Below are 15662 nucleotides of genomic sequence, written 5' to 3'. Positions count from 1 at the left end.
CATGTTTCACCTTCGACCAGCAGCAACACGCCAACCAACAACCTGCATACTCCTGGTGGTCTGAACAGACAAGCCTCTGTGGTAATATGACCGTGGATTAGTGACGCACACACACACATTCCACAGTGTATATTAGTTTTGTGTGTGTGTGTAAAGAACATTAAGCCTTTCTTTCATCACTCCCGTCCTTCTCTTCACCTCAAACATAAACTCTACCTGGAGAGAATCTCAATGTCAGAGTGAGTCCATCCATCCAACGGCTGTACATGACTTCTTCTCCAGTCTGTGTGAAATGTCTGGTGTTAAAATTGTCAAGCCTCAAATGACAACGCTATGTGACGCTGCCAATGTGTGTCGCAGTGAACTCGGCTGGGTGGAGATCCATCACTTTGGATTCGTCTCTATGCAGATGATGACGTTCTATAAGGCTTCATCAGACCGGGACTTCCTGTGTGCACTGGGTTGGTCTGCAGCTGAGTGTGAAGTCCGCATTGATTAGGATCAGACTGAAGTGCAACACACAGGCAGTAGATGAAATCATGGTACACTGGGCGGGGAGGGCAGATCCGGGGAGTGAATGTGATGAAATCGCTGGAGCGTCGACAATGGAAAAAACGGACAGCGCTCTATCCTGACATGGTTAAGGCCACTGATGTAAAAGTATGAAGTATAAAAACCAATGGATGCAGCAGTTTGGATGGACGTTATATGCCATTGGTGTTTTTTGCATTTGAGGCCTTGGTACTCTGCCGGGAAACAGCGGACTCTTCACGTTCGGAGGGAATCACCCTAAACCTATATCCTAAGTGAAGGAACTGAAATGAGTAATGTCTTGGGACCTTGCTCATTAGTGAGGGTAAGCTGGGTGCAGTGTGATTTAGATGTACAGGAGTCTCGTAGTTGATTTATGTTCCAACGTTGGGCTTTGGGAATTGACCATAATAATGAGATGGTGGATACAGGCAGCAGAAATGAGCCTCAGGGCTGAAGGTGCTCTCAGACAGTCCGTAATTACTACCGGTGCCTCCAATGTTTTCAATATAAACACATTCAAGCAGAGAACAAGCTAGGCTGAGCCCTGACACCATGAAGGAAACTCCAGTTGTATTTTTGTATTTTGTCACTAACCCGAGCTCATGACCTTCAGGAACTTTGTCTTCAGACGCTGCACAAATGTGTCCGTCAGTCTCTGAACCAGTTCAGATAACGGACTCTCTGATATCAGTTTCATCAAAGTAAATCAGAGATGCACCGACAACGAGAGTGTTTGACTCTCGGCCTGTGCATGACTGCACACACTGCAGCAGCTTCACATCACTACTGATAGTTAATACTGGTACAAAGAAACATTAACTATCAGACTCACAGAGGTCAGATGGAAAGATTTCTATAAACAGAAGCTCAGACAAATATTTGATTTCATAATAACTCTTCATCTCCAAGTGGGTCGTCAAAACCACAAAACATCCCAGCTGTTTCAAACACACACACAAACAAATTAGTTTACTACAACCGGGCCATCTTCTGTCTTTCTATTGGTTATTTATTTACATGCTAATTTGTTTCCTTTATCAGATTGTCAGAGATGCAGCAATGAAGTCCTGAATTTAGTTTCTATCATTGTCTCTGTTCACGAACAGTCTTCAAATCTTTATCCAAACCTGCATTTATTGTCTGATTTAAAACATATTGGACAAAGACTAAGATATATAGCTCTTTCATGCACATTAATTCACTCCACTGAAGATGATCAACATGTCAAGAGATAAGTCCACAAATTGTCCCTGATCTAAAAGCTATAACATCTATAAGATTCTTTTTCATTGTTTCTGTTAAAGAGTGATGTTCACTTTGCTTATTTAATTTTAATGTGGTCTACTTTTATTGTAGAATATTAGTCATGTTCGCATACTCCTATCACCAGAAAAAAAAAATGTACGCAGCAGAGGCCTTTTCTTTCATATCTGGAAAGATTTTAGTTTTATCATACGTTGTAGAGGAGATGATGCGCTATCAGGCAGATTACATGAGCTGCAAGCTCATCGTTGCAAACTTTCTACAGTATCTGCATACCACAACTAATATATGATTCTGATTAGGGAAAGATTGTGGCTCCGGTATTATAAAGGCAAACATTAATAACAAAGTTACATTCGCTACGCGTCCATTCACAACTCTGAACTCCACAATTTGGATATCCTGTACTCCTAATGATTCTGAGCAGACAAGTCAAGAAACGAGCACTCACAAGGTCAAATCGGTTGGAAACTAAACATCATTCAGATTATCTAAAGCACTTTAATCACTGCACAGAGAAAACTGTGCACAAGACCACAGTGATAAGTTTCATGGTGTGCATCAAGGATTTTTAAAAACATGTTTGAATGAAAATAATACATACAGTCAATCCCATGACTGTCCATCACTGTGTGCAGGGTGTCCACATTGTGATGAGGATTAAACTTTTCTTCAGAAATGTGATGCTTAAACCCCTGTACTGATGTTTATTTAGTGATGGAACAGAACACATGATGGTCTTCTGATAATCATTGTGATAATCACTGTGCAAGATAATATTTTTACTCTTCTTCATCCACCACTCATGCAGAACGCAGCTGGTTGTGAGGGCGATGTTTGATGCTCTGCCTCATACCTTGTGTGCAGAGATGTTATCTGGCTGCTCTGCACACCGACGTTAGAAGCCAGAATGCATGAAGTATCAGCAAAGAGTCAGACTGAGGGCAGACGCACCGATGCACCTGAACTCACCACAGGACGTACATTAAACAGCAAGCTCTGAAGAAACTGGGGTTAAGTGTCTTGCTCAGGGACACATTGATGGATGTGTCACAGTTTGAATCAAACCAAAGGCAAGCGTTTTATCCAATGCTCCATCGCCACCCCCCACTCAATGCATGAGTATTCACATGTCATGTAGCTACTTTCTACTTCTACTCCACAAATATTTTTACTTTAGTAAAAAGTAGTAATACCACAGTGCGGAAATATGTCCTGCATGCTGAAAACCACTTAAGTAAAAGTACAAAAGTTTCAGCATCAAAATATATTCCTAGAACCAAAAGTACTCATTCTGCAGAGCGGCAGAGACGCTCACGCTCGGCTCTCTGATTGGGTCTTATAAGTCATGCAAAGCAGAAACACGATGCTGCTGACAGAGTTTTTGATTTGGTATTTTTATTAAATTGTTGTGTACTGTGTGAATAACACTTACAGCCTACACTTTTACTGTGCATGTTGCTGTATTTACTTTGCGACGACTCCCAGTCTGTTTTTCTGCCGCCACCGCCGCTTTTTCTTTGCCTGCATTTCTTTATTATTTCGCCAAATCTTCTGTAAGTACGGAACAGACCATTTGCTTAACGTTTACACCGGCACGCACACGCCCAGTGCACGTGAACGAGTTCAGTTGTTTTAGTGTAGACTGAGATCAACTCTGATACGCAGCTAGAACGCCGCTGTGGACGGAGATCGTATTTGTTTTAAATCTCCGTTTTTAAACTACAACGGAGTAGTGTGGACGGGGTCTTCGCTTGGGAACAGGAGGGTCACCGGTTTGAGTCCAGCACAGACCAGTCATATGGAGCAGTGCAGAAGTAGCCCTTGGACCTGAACCCTAACTGCTCAGGCGCTGACTACATGGCATCCCCCTCGCTCCAACATCTCGCCGTAGGTTAATGCATGTGTATAACGTCTATTACAATAACAACAGATTGTAAAAACTGACGGCGGATCCAGATTACAGAGCACAGGGGGGAAATCCCCTGATAAATTGCGGGGGGGACCCAAAAGTGAAGGCCGCCGCCGGCCTCTCTTTACTGCTACTAAGTGGAAAACAGTACAGTCAGAGACTGTCTTTGCTGGTTACATGAACTCTTTCACCTGCACATGACCTTTTCATTTTGCCCTGTCAACATTAAAGCTCTACTGTCTCCTTTCTTAATGATATTCTCACCAACATTTGGCTCTTGTGTAATAAGTAAACTCACCATCGGTAACATAAAGCACTGCACAACTACAAAAGAAAGTTTGCAGTCGCTTCAAGCTTTACATTCAGATTTTATAAGATAATTAAATGTGTTTTAGAATATGGTAACATATAAAACAAATAAAACTCTTATTTAAATACACACCCGCATTTTTTTATTTGCGTCTGCAAGAATGTAAACAGCAGCAACAAGACAATAATACGGTTTCAGCTTCACATATGAAGTCTGACATTCATGAAACAGACTCCTCGTAGACCGAGTCTGAGCACCGAGGATCATCGATGTACCACAAATGTAAGATACAATGAGTTTTTCCCACCAAATGCTACTGAACTGTTGTTGGACAGAAGCCACAAGTATGTTATTTGTCCAGTTGCAATTCACCATGAAGAAGACGACGAAGACCAAAAATGTTGTGATCATCATTTGCACAACAGCTGTGTTTGATTTGAGAACACTGCCATGTCAAAATCCATGCAGTGTACTAACCGGGGGCGGAGCTAGACTGTCATCGTGGGCCCACCTGCTACAACGACATATTAACCAAGTTTACACGACCCCAGACTCACTCCCAAAGTCCACAGAGTGCTGGAGCAGCCTTTCTACTAAATGTTTGTGCTCACAAGCGCTGCAGTGCGTCCAGGAAGCGTCGCAGTGACAAGCAGCACAGAGCAGATGAACCGGGCAGCAAGAAACATTTCTACTACGTAGCCTACTTAAACATAGAAGAAGCACAAAAAGTAAGCACTAATCACCAAATCGACAAAATCTAAACATGTCTGCAAAGTCCGGCCGGTAAAACGCTCTTATTCTGAAAGGCTCCTCTGTGGTAGTTGCTAGACGCACCGGTCAAGACGAGAAACAAAAGCGATCCACAGAGAGCTGTGAAGAATGTAGTAGAAGCACAAAAAGGACAATTAAAAACAAGTCATTAACGTGGGGCAGGCTGCAGGCTGCGCTGCTGAAACGCTTCTGAGAGGCTTCAAGTGGAAGTCGACGCCGTAAATAAACCACTGCGCAGACTACGCCCCTCAGAATTCCCATGATGCATGAGGGTGACGGGAGTTTTGTTAAAATGTGCTAATAAGTTTGCCATTTGTTTGAAATACAAATGTTACTTTATCATTTATGTTTACGTGTCTCCGTAGAATCTGGTGTGTTTGTTGGTGATTGTCGTTCTTGTGGTGGTTTACTGTTGAAACCAGGAGTGAAGAGACTGTTTCATTTGATAAGAGCTGCTGAATTCTCCTGCTACAGCGTATCGTCATGTACCGTTAATCATCTGAGCTAAACTTCATAGACCACATAGCCGGGGCCCCCTACCAGCCGGGGCCCCCATGCACCCACGCTACCTCCGCAGTTAGTTTCTGTAACACGGCCCCGGGTCTCCTGATCTCAGGAGCTGATGTAATCTGACCCGAGTCAGGATTTGTTTGTGGTTTTTTGAAAAGTAGTCCAGCAAACACCGACCATGTGCCGGTGACCGACGCTGCAGCCGTGTGTAAACGGTACATAAGAGTGATGCAGGTACAAACAGCTGAGCCGCCTTCACTCCTGTTTAGCAATGACACAAAACACGCCCACACCTGCGGGTCCTGAACACCCAGAACTCTCACAGTCCGGCACTGAGCTCAGACTTTCTGTAGTCGTTAGATCAGAAACAGCAGCGTATGTTTTTAAAATGTAGATTCAGGCCTCTGGTCCTCTGTGTGGTCTGAGTAAACCAGGTGGACCTGTGAAGACCTCTAGTCTGAGTGGAAACCACCTTCTCCCTCCAACTGGATTCCAGTGTGGGTGTGATTACAGCAATAACAGCTGACTGGCGTTTTCACAACAATGGTTTGCTTTAATCAGCATGTTTTCTTTCACCCTACCGACTCTGACTTTTATATACTAGTTCTTAATCATCATAAGGATGGAGATGGATGAGATCTCCTTCGCTGATCAGTATCAGTGTTCATGTGGTCTGATCTGTCAGCAGTGAGATACTTTGTCCACCAGACAGCTTTTTGTGAAGTTTATTTTTAAATATCCGGATCATAATTCCCATCTGAGGATCCTTAAATATGTTTATGTCCCAGAAAGTGTTTCCCAAGCCTTTTCTGTCAGGTTCTGAGGGTTTGTTCTTCTGGGCTGATCTCTTCACTCTCCTGTTTATCTGCTTATGTTTTACAGTTTGTCATCAGAATTTGTATATGCCATGACGTTCTGTTGTGAATCTGTTCTGCCCACGTGACATCTACATCCTGTCGGGGAGGATCGCCTCTCTATGATCTGTGAGATCAGGCTGCATAAACAAAACTGACTTATCTTGTTTGATCTGATAACATCCAAGCTCTTTAGCTAAGCCTCACGGGTGCTATCTTTACAGACAATGGACTGCTGCCGCATTACTTTCACGTTATTTAAGAAAGAAAATGCCCAGATTCACATGCTTTTTTTGCTGATTTTGCTTTAACGCCACCTTTGATTTTTGGGAGACTGGGAATAATCTCACATTTTCTAAACCAAATGATGAATCAGTTACTCAAGAACAAAAACGACATAAATTGAAAATGAAATTAAACAGTTGCAACCAGCCCGTCCTCCCTCCCTGACTCGTCACATATGGACGCATGGTCGAGACCCATCGGCGTCAGTTTGTAACGCCGCCTGTAGCGTCATAGTTAGGGTTGGATATCGTTTAAAATTTTACGATATCAGAACCAGAACCCCTTAAAGTGATACCGATACCAACAGAGTACTTTATTCAATGCCTTGCATAAAACGCCACCTGTTGAAGCCACAGTAGTTGATTGGTAGCTTCTTTTATTATTGTTGGTATGGACAAGCAAGGTGATCTGTTTTATTTTTCTTGTTTCAAATAACTGTTGCATAAAAAGTATTTTATATTAAATATAAAATAATATAATATATATTGTAAAACTGTATCAGATCCTGCTCGTCCTGATTAGTTCGTCCTCACTGGTGGTATTAGCCTATAAGAGGAAAGACCGCAGCTTGGGAGTTTTTTATATTTGAATGAGAGGAGGGAAACAGTTAAGTGACCAATTGACGACATGCTGCACGTCGTTAGATCGGTTAGATTCTCCACAATACCACTGTTCAGTTCATTTAACGGAAACCACAAGACCCAAAGTCTAATTCTGATAGATTTACCGCTGTAACCAGCCTGGTACAAGAGATGAAACTCCCGTCACCTTTGAAGCGCTCGTTCAGTCCAAATGTGTCCGTTCCTGATTATTTATCTTCCTTCAGTCTGTGAGGCTCCACCCATCAGAAGAATCAGAACAACTTTATTAATTAGTGAATCCTGTCATGTGATGTCCGTCGCTCTCTGTCTGCTAACTTCTCTCATCCTGCAGCCTGTTGTTGTTTTCCTTAGGTTACTGCCTTCAAAATAAAAGCGCAGAAGCCATCTGTTGGAGCTGGATCAAATGAATGACGTGTATTTGATATTATTGGATCATTTTTACATAAGTATTATTCTGTTTGAAATAAATAAACTGTTTCATAGTAGTTTCAGTTTTGTGCAAAATAAAGGCCGGGTCAATTCAGTGATTTTAGCAAATAAAAGCCCGGGCTATTATTCAAAGTTTCACTGTAGTCGTTATTTGCAGCCCTAGTGGTGTGGCCATGTCCCCCAGTGTAAATGACATGTATGTAAACAAGGGTGTGGAGGAACTGAGCACACACACACACACACACACACACACACACACACACACACAGAGGAATCCTTCATTACAAAGCAGCAGAGTAAACAGGTTGCAATAAACAATAGACAACCTTAGAAAGTTTCCAGGACCGGCTCAAAACATATGATATCACACACACACTTCCCAAAAACATTCCAGTGTCCTTGTGGAAACTACTGGAGAATTACAGCATCTCAGTGTGACCCAGTTGGACCTGAGGACTGTCTGTTAAAACCCGCCCCCCTTTCATTGTCCGTGTCTAAAAAAGGCCGCAGACTGTCTGGCAGAAAAAAAAAAAAACCTTACCTGACAGTGGCTCTCTGGGTTTGACCTCCTCCATCGCCTCCTCCTGCACCGACTGCTCCTCGGGGCCCTGGGACGAGTGGTCGGCCATGGACTCCCTCTTTAGCTTCCCTAGGCCCACCAGCTTCATGAAGGACAGGCGGCGGCTGGTGGAGTCACATTCGCTCTCCGAGCAATTCGGCTCGCCGTTGGTGAAGGTCTCCTTACGGGAGCCGAGGGTGTCGCGATATTTCCCCGCAAACCTTGGAGGGAGGAAGAAACGTGAACAAACTACCTTCATTTTATCTCAACAAATTTCCCACATTCTTATATTCATTATCAAAGAACTTTATCTAAACGTACCCGTGTTTTCCCACTGACCTTTAACAAACTTCCATCATCCCTCTTTACCTCATCAAACCACCCTTACTCCCTTTTTACCTTAAAACTTCCCTGATCCACCAACCCTACACGGGCAAAAAACGACGCTAAAGGGCATTAAAAAATGATGCCAAGGGGCGGGGGCGGAGCTAGACTCTCAGCACAGTGGGGGCGGAGCTTCATCACAGGGCCCTCCTGCTACAAAGTCATTTAAGCCAAGTTAGAAAGTCCACTGAGTCCGTCTTCAGAAGCTGATCGCAGCCACTCTGGTCAATGCTTGTGCTCACACCAGCGCCTACAAAACGTAGCAAAACGTTTTGAGATTGAACTCGCGAGAGAAATGAAATACCGTGTGCAGACCCAACAATAAACACAGTTTAAAACAGACAGAGAAGAAACAATTCAACTACGTAGCTACTTCATCATAGTAGAAGGTAAAAAAACAAGCACTCATCACTAAATCAACAAAATCAGGCAGGCTAAACGCTCTTATTCTGAAAAGCTCCCTGTGGGCTCTGCAGATCCTATTTCCAGTCTATGATCAGAACCAAAGCGGGTCACACAGAGCTGTGAAGAAGGTAGAAGAAGCTCCGCTGCTGAACTTCCAGTGGAAGTTGAGGACGGAACTAAACCGCGGCCAGAATGACGCATGGCGGTGAAGGGAGTTTTGTTAAAATTAGCTTTTTAAGTTTTTTTATAGAGGCTACAGTCTCTGGGTTTACTATTGAAACCAGGAGTGAAGTGCCCGTTTCATTTGAGCGGCTGCTCTGACCAATGAAAGCAATTTCCTTGTACGGTCGTGTCTACAAGCAGATGACAACGCATTTGCGGTGATGCAGGGGGCCCTTACCTAGCCGGGGCCCTGGGTCGGCCGCCCCCATGCACCCACAGAGTTTCTCTCTCCTAACCATGACAAACTCCTACAGTCCGACTTTACCTCAGCAAACTTCCCTCAGAGCTCCTCCTGCCCCTCTTCTTCTTCTCTGCAGGTGAAGGCGTGCCTTGCAGCGAGCCCTGCGGGGACGGCGTTGCACTTCCTTTGCTCCTTCCCGACATTCTCAGGTTCTTCCCCAGCTTTCCCAGAGTCTTCAGCGGGGAGGTGAACTTGAACGATCCCTTCCCCGAACCGCCGCCTCCGCCTCCACTTCCCTTCTTCCCCTCATTGGCCTCGTTCTCGTCCTCCTCATCCTCAAACGGGTTGCGGTCCCTCGGCCCATCGCCGTCAAGGAGAGAGCTGCCCGGCGACCAGTGGTTGCCATGGCCTCCTATGCCGTGGATGCTGTCGTCGTCGTTGTCGAAGGGGTTGTGATGGTGATGGTGGGGGGTGATGTTGAGGCTCATCCTGCGAAGGATCAAAGCGTTCTCTAGAGTCGGACCGCCGCCTTTCAGGCGCACTGGGAGGTTTTTGAGGATGGGCATGATGGAGCTGGGGGAGGGGGGGCAGGGAGGGAAGAACCTGGGGAGGGAGGAGAGAGATCAGTCAGTCAAATGAAAGAGCTGAACTGTTGTGAACTGAACTGTGGAGTCCGTTTCCACTGGACTGGCGGGGGTTTCCAAACCCCACCACGACGGGAAACGACAAAACAGAGACATCATGAATCCTCAAACTTTAACAGAGTTCCCACAGACAAAAACATTAGATTCAAAGCTGTCAGTAACTGTGCAAACATATCTGTAATCATCCATCTTCCTGCTGTCGTGAGCTCATCTAATAATGCGCTGACTTCCATCAGTGTAGGTAAGATTTAAGAATAAAGAAACGAGCAGCAACCCTGCAAAGAACCACGGGCTCCAACAATGAAGCTGCTGTTGGAAAGTTTCTGATCAAACCTCTTCGTTATCCAAAGACCAGTGTAAGAGTTTATCATTGCAGCCCAAAACAACGAGAGATGTGCAGTTAAAAGCTGGTATGTGGACCTCGATCCGACAATCAACTTCCATCCATAAGACATTTCAGTTCTATTCTAACATATTTCAAGGTAAACCAGTTTATAAGTGACTTAGCAGTGACTGATCCATTAAACTGGCCGCTTATATAAGGTTCTAACATATTATTATGTGCTATGTTTGAAATTAAATTGTAAATACTCTGTACAGCGCCTTTCTAGTCTTTGTGACCAGTCAAAGCGCTTTTACACTGCATCGCATTCACCATTCACACACTGGTGGAACTGCCAGCGGGGGAAAAAAATCGGGGTTCAATATTTGACATGCAGCCTGGAGAAGCCGGGGATTGAACCGCCGATCTTCCAATTAACCTGCTCTACCTCCTGAGCACGGCTGGACTGGGACAAAAAAAGCAAAAATCGGCCCTGTCATTTTTGCCCACTAGAATTTGTCGGACACCCCTCACCAACACACCATCCTTCCTTTTAGGGGGTCAGATTAAGATTGGTGTCCATGAGACAAGAATATATTTTTATAGAGCTACTATTTAGAAAAAATATTTATATTTGAAATATTGAATGGGAGGGTGTGAGGGTCCTGACCCAGAAGACTTTGAGCATTAAACACTTCATTTCCTGCAATCTGGACATTTTCTGCACCAATTTGTGGTGGAAATGTCTTTATTTTTATAAAGGGAAGAACACCATGCAGGTGGCAGGTGACAATTCACAATATAAAAATATAATAAAATATAATGCAGTAATCAGTAGCTTATTTTTATTATTTTTTGGTTAACAAATGCTTTTTAATGTCCCCAGCGTAAATGACCCTCCTCCCTACAGGCTGAGCTGCTCCATGCTTACCGCTTCACCTCCACTCTCCTCCTGCTCTCTCTCCCCCTCAGCCTATCACGTCTGCTTTGCTCTCACACGCCTCCTCTTCTGCCTGGCAGGGGCCACGGCTCCTTTACTCCTTCAGGTCCCTGTGCTGCTCTACGTCGGTGCTGATGTTGAAGCTATCAAACATATCGGTTATTTTCGCGCATTTGACGGCCTCCAGTCTGAAGAATGTTTTTTTTTTGTGGCCCGTAACGCAAGAAACAGAGAGCAGAGGGGGTGGGGGCCCGTAAGAGATTTAAATGTAAAAGTCTTTTTGAACACTCAGTGCTTTTACACTACATCTGCATTCAGCATTCAGTCCACGCTCGACCTCCTGAGCCACAGTCGCCCCCAAAGTGATGGACCGGCCCAGCGATAGTATAGAAAGTTACCCAACGGGCCCATTTTAAAAATAAACAGTTTACCTTACACCGGCCCCAAAGGGTGCGTCGGCCCACCGGCATTTTCCCCGTATGCCAGATTACCAGTCCAGCCCTGCTCCTGAGCCACAGCCGTCCCCCTTGTATCAAATGCTTTCTAGATGATGGGGGATTTGTTTTTATATTTATTTTCTGTTTGACTGATTTTGTTGTTTAAATGTATTATTTAATCCTGATTTCACTATAAAATGCTGTTTTTAATTAGAAACCATGAATAAAATGAGGAATGAGTTATAACTATACTCGTCTCGCGCTCACGATGTGCAGAAATGTTCCACCGTGCGTCACACCTGCTGTGTTCAGACTTCAGGGGAAGTTCTTAATAACTCTGCTGATAAGACTCCACCCTCACAGAGACAGTCGGTTACACTTTATGACAGCCGGTCAGATAACACCGAGGTCAGGACCTGATGTCCGGTCACCACAGCAACACATCCGGCTCCTCCTCTTCCTTGGGTTTAGGACGAGAGGACGGAGGAGGTGAAACAGTGAGGGATTTAAATTAATGCCTGGTGCACATTAGAGGAATTTCAGATCTTAACTTGTTTTAAGAACGCGGGATCCCACAGACGTAACGACAGAATGAGCCGATGTTTAATTTTAGAATATTAACACACACCCGACGGTTCAGTCCAGACGCAGGAGATGGTTTCAGAGCGGCGGTTGCCGGGGACTTGGGATCTCACAGAATCTCGCGTGATCAAACGTGACTTCAGACAGAAACAAACACAGACTGTCAGCTGGTTGAGCCTGTGCGTGCCGTGTTTTGCACAAAAGCTCAGCTCGCTCTCATTGGCTGCTGCGGGTTTCTGATTGGAAGCTCGATCCCTGATAACAAATGGTAAATATCAGCGACCTGGTTTGTGAACCTACGTTTTGAAGCCTCGAGTTTGGCCGAGAGGGCGCTGCCATGTTGATCTATTGCAATCAGCGGCACCGGACGTGACCATATTTGGACGAGACGGCGGGGCTAGCGGCTGTGTGCGGAGCTAGCTAGCTCCCTTAGCTAGGTGCGTCTGTAATTCACGTTAACTGTCATTTTAGCAGGGCTGATGTAACCAGCTGCTCCCTAGAACGTCCTGCACGGTCCAGACTCGAAAATCGGGTACGGGAGGCGGACACGCTGACGAAGAGGCCAAAACCTTTACTGAAGGAATAAATCAGCTGAGAAGTCGAAACATTTTCTCAGAGACTTCTATACAATCACACTTCTTTCTGCAGCCGCTGGAGTCGCCCCCTCCTGGCTGCAGGAGAGGACGCAGGTTTAAGGGATTTCCGCATTGGCTTCACCCAATAATCTTCTAGTGTGCGGCCAGCATAAATCATTTAGATGTGGTTGGAGCACTGAAAAAGGGCGTGGCTTAGCAAAAACGGCAGATTTTCAGATCAGGAGGAGGTGGATATGGGATCAATGAATAAAGAATTTATTCTTTGGAAAGTTAATTTGGCCAGCTGGAATCCAAACAGTCACCGCCTACTGAGTTAATGCTCTGCTAGCTACCCATGCTGCTAGCTAACGGTGAAGTGCAGGTTTTATGTGATGGGTGGGGGTCAGCTGGTCACCACAATTCATCTTTGAACCGAGCCAGTTCTACAGGAAAAGAAAAGAGGGGGATGTCTGAAACACATTGAGCTTGTAACAAGAGATATTACATCACTGTCATCTTATAATCCAATGATCTAAGGTTTGGAAGTTAAAGCTAAAGTTCAACGCGTGTGGTGGAGCGCCAGCTGAAGCCCGTCATACAGACAGAAGCAGCTCAGTGGATGATCTGATCTGGGGAGCGAATGTGATCGAGCTGCTGATTTGACGGTGTCGCATCCCAACGAGATAACTCCACAGGTGTGTCATGATTATAAAAAGGAGATGATGGGTGGCGGCGTCTTGACACGCATCACGCTGCAGGTGTGTGTTGCCACACCCAGACTGACCCGTAAGACAGCTCACATTATTATGAAACTGCACTCACACCCAACTACTGCAAGTCCAGGAGCTAAAGTTTAACCAGGTTCTACAATCAAAGGCACGACTTTATGCCCTGGCAACACGAGCAGAGAAGCTTCAGGCTCTGTTGGCACTCAAGGACATCTCGGTCATCTTCAAGGACTTCTGGAAATTACCCATGAAAACTCAACAATGACCACAGGGAACATCTAAAGGGTCATTTAAGACCTATTTAACCTGCTCAAGGACTCAACTAGTCAGACTAAACTAGAAATAATACATGGGGACATTATTTAACCTCCAGGGGCCACATTACAGGAAGTTCCTGTCTGAAGTCCGAAGTTAAGACAGGAAGAGTCTCAGATGGGATTTTTCCCAGTTTGGTTTTACAGAAGCAAATCCTGACTAACTTTAGGAATCCTGTCTTATCTCCCTTCATCCTATCTCAGGTTAGGAAATCCTAAACAGTCGATCCGACAGCGGTGATCAACTTTTATGTCTGTTACCTAGCAACCGAGCTAAACGGCTTTTAATCGCTGTTTTTTAATGAAACATACACACAACTGTCACTGAACTTCAAGTCAGGTGACTCAGAGGTTTTGGTAACCTCCGTTGAGAAATTTAAATTGACGTGACGCTTATCTGGGGAGATTAAAGAGGGGGGGGGCGGCTAACACAGCGGGCGCAGTCACCGCAGCATCTCACCGGGGTGAAGTTAGTTTAATATTCAACATTCGTCGTTTTTTCGCGCCTGTTACCTTCAATAGCTCCGTGTCGAAATCTCCATTTCTCCCTGGATATATTTGAAAGCTAATTCAGGCAGAAGTTTCACAGTTGTGGTCGTTGACGCTGTCAAAAAGAAAATCAGTCCATTTAGAAGTCATACGAAGAGAAAGCAGCTGTTTTGTCCCGGCGGTGGCTCCTCCTCCCTCACTGACCCCGGCAGAAACCCCAACTCTGCTCGGGAAAGTTAATAATAAAGGCTGCGGGCTGACGTCAGCATGTTTTTCATGTATGTCTTGAATTTAATGATCTCCTCCAATCAAACAGCTGCATCAGGATCCTTTTGTTCCATCAAGCCTTCACACTATGTTTTATAATGAGACGTTATCCAGCGTCACATCGCCGACAGCCTTTCTGCTAACGAGGGTTCGGTCATCAAACACATCGGTAGAATCAGTTATTAAGTTCGGCCTGTTGACATTTTGTTGATCTTGTGAAAGCAGTAAAAGAGCAGCTACCTGATGGAAAAGTAAAGTTAGGACAGCTCAACAGTTCTCCTGAAGTTACGGGGAGTTTATTTAAGATGTAAGATCTAACTTCCTGTCTAAAGTTAGGAAAGTATCACTGACTCAGGAACTGTTAATCTGTAACGTCCTAAATCAGTTCCTAACCCTTATTACCGTGGTTACCAAGAAGTTTCTGCCCCGGGTGTATTAAACTGCAGGTAACCATGGCAACATGCTAGTGGACAGGGGGTGACACGGGGTGACATGTGATGAGCAGGTCAACAGGAAGGCCCTGCGGCAGACCTCGCCCAGCTATAAACAGCCGATGTCACATGTTCCCACGGCGGTAAACCATTAAGACATAAACTCATCAAACATTAACAGACGGCAGGTTTTCACCGAGCACAGGGCCGCTGTGCCGCCTTCTGTAATGACTTCCTAGAAATCTGCCTTCAGGCTGAGCAAACTCACAGTTTTAGATGACTTCCCTGCACCGTAACTCTGGTTCAAGTTTTCAAGCTGCCAACGCTGATATGGGTTTAATGCTAAGCTGTTGTGGTGGGTCTTGATCGGACAACCACCAGTGGGGGCCGGGCGGAAAACATGTCACAGATTATTTAAACTGCCTCACTGAAAAAGCGCTGCATCTAAACAAACTAAAATTACAAAATGCTTCAGAATAAAAGCATCTAGCACAAAATATCCAACACGCAGGGTAGAAACAAACAAAAGCGAATCACAACAGAGAAGAAGAGTAAAACCCTCATTTAAGAGGAAAATAAGTCGGGAATCTAATCTGGGATCGTCCAGTCGAGACCAGTCAGCTGAGAAACTTCCAACATGTCCGCTTGTTTTCAGCAGAAGAAGTCTGTCTGCTGTTTGCTGCTGAGAAGATCGTGGACGGCGGCTTTTTTA

The 15662-nt window shown here is 44.9% G+C and overlaps 1 protein-coding gene across 2 annotated transcripts in view; it reads right to left on the bottom strand.

Annotated features, from left to right (window-relative positions):
• Positions 1-15662, bottom strand: part of LOC119882591 (tumor necrosis factor alpha-induced protein 2-like) — a 63909-nt gene that overhangs the window by 23073 nt on the left and 25174 nt on the right. For both annotated transcript variants that reach the window (XM_038692688.1, XM_038692689.1), the window contains exons 2-3: positions 9306-9824; positions 8012-8250 (exon numbers count right to left, since the gene is read on the bottom strand). In XM_038692688.1, coding sequence (XP_038548616.1) covers positions 8012-8250; positions 9306-9787 — 721 coding nt within the window. In that variant the 5' untranslated portion in view covers positions 9788-9824. The remainder of the gene's footprint in view (positions 1-8011; positions 8251-9305; positions 9825-15662) is intronic.

This window comes from Micropterus salmoides, unplaced genomic scaffold (assembly GCF_014851395.1).
Source record: "Micropterus salmoides isolate LMB-PRFRI ecotype aquatic unplaced genomic scaffold, ASM1485139v1 Ms_hic_scaffold_3, whole genome shotgun sequence".
NCBI classification, from domain to species: domain Eukaryota; kingdom Metazoa; phylum Chordata; class Actinopteri; order Centrarchiformes; family Centrarchidae; genus Micropterus; species Micropterus salmoides.
Note: the sequence above shows the minus strand (reverse complement) of the source record. Positions and strands in the feature narration are given on the sequence as shown.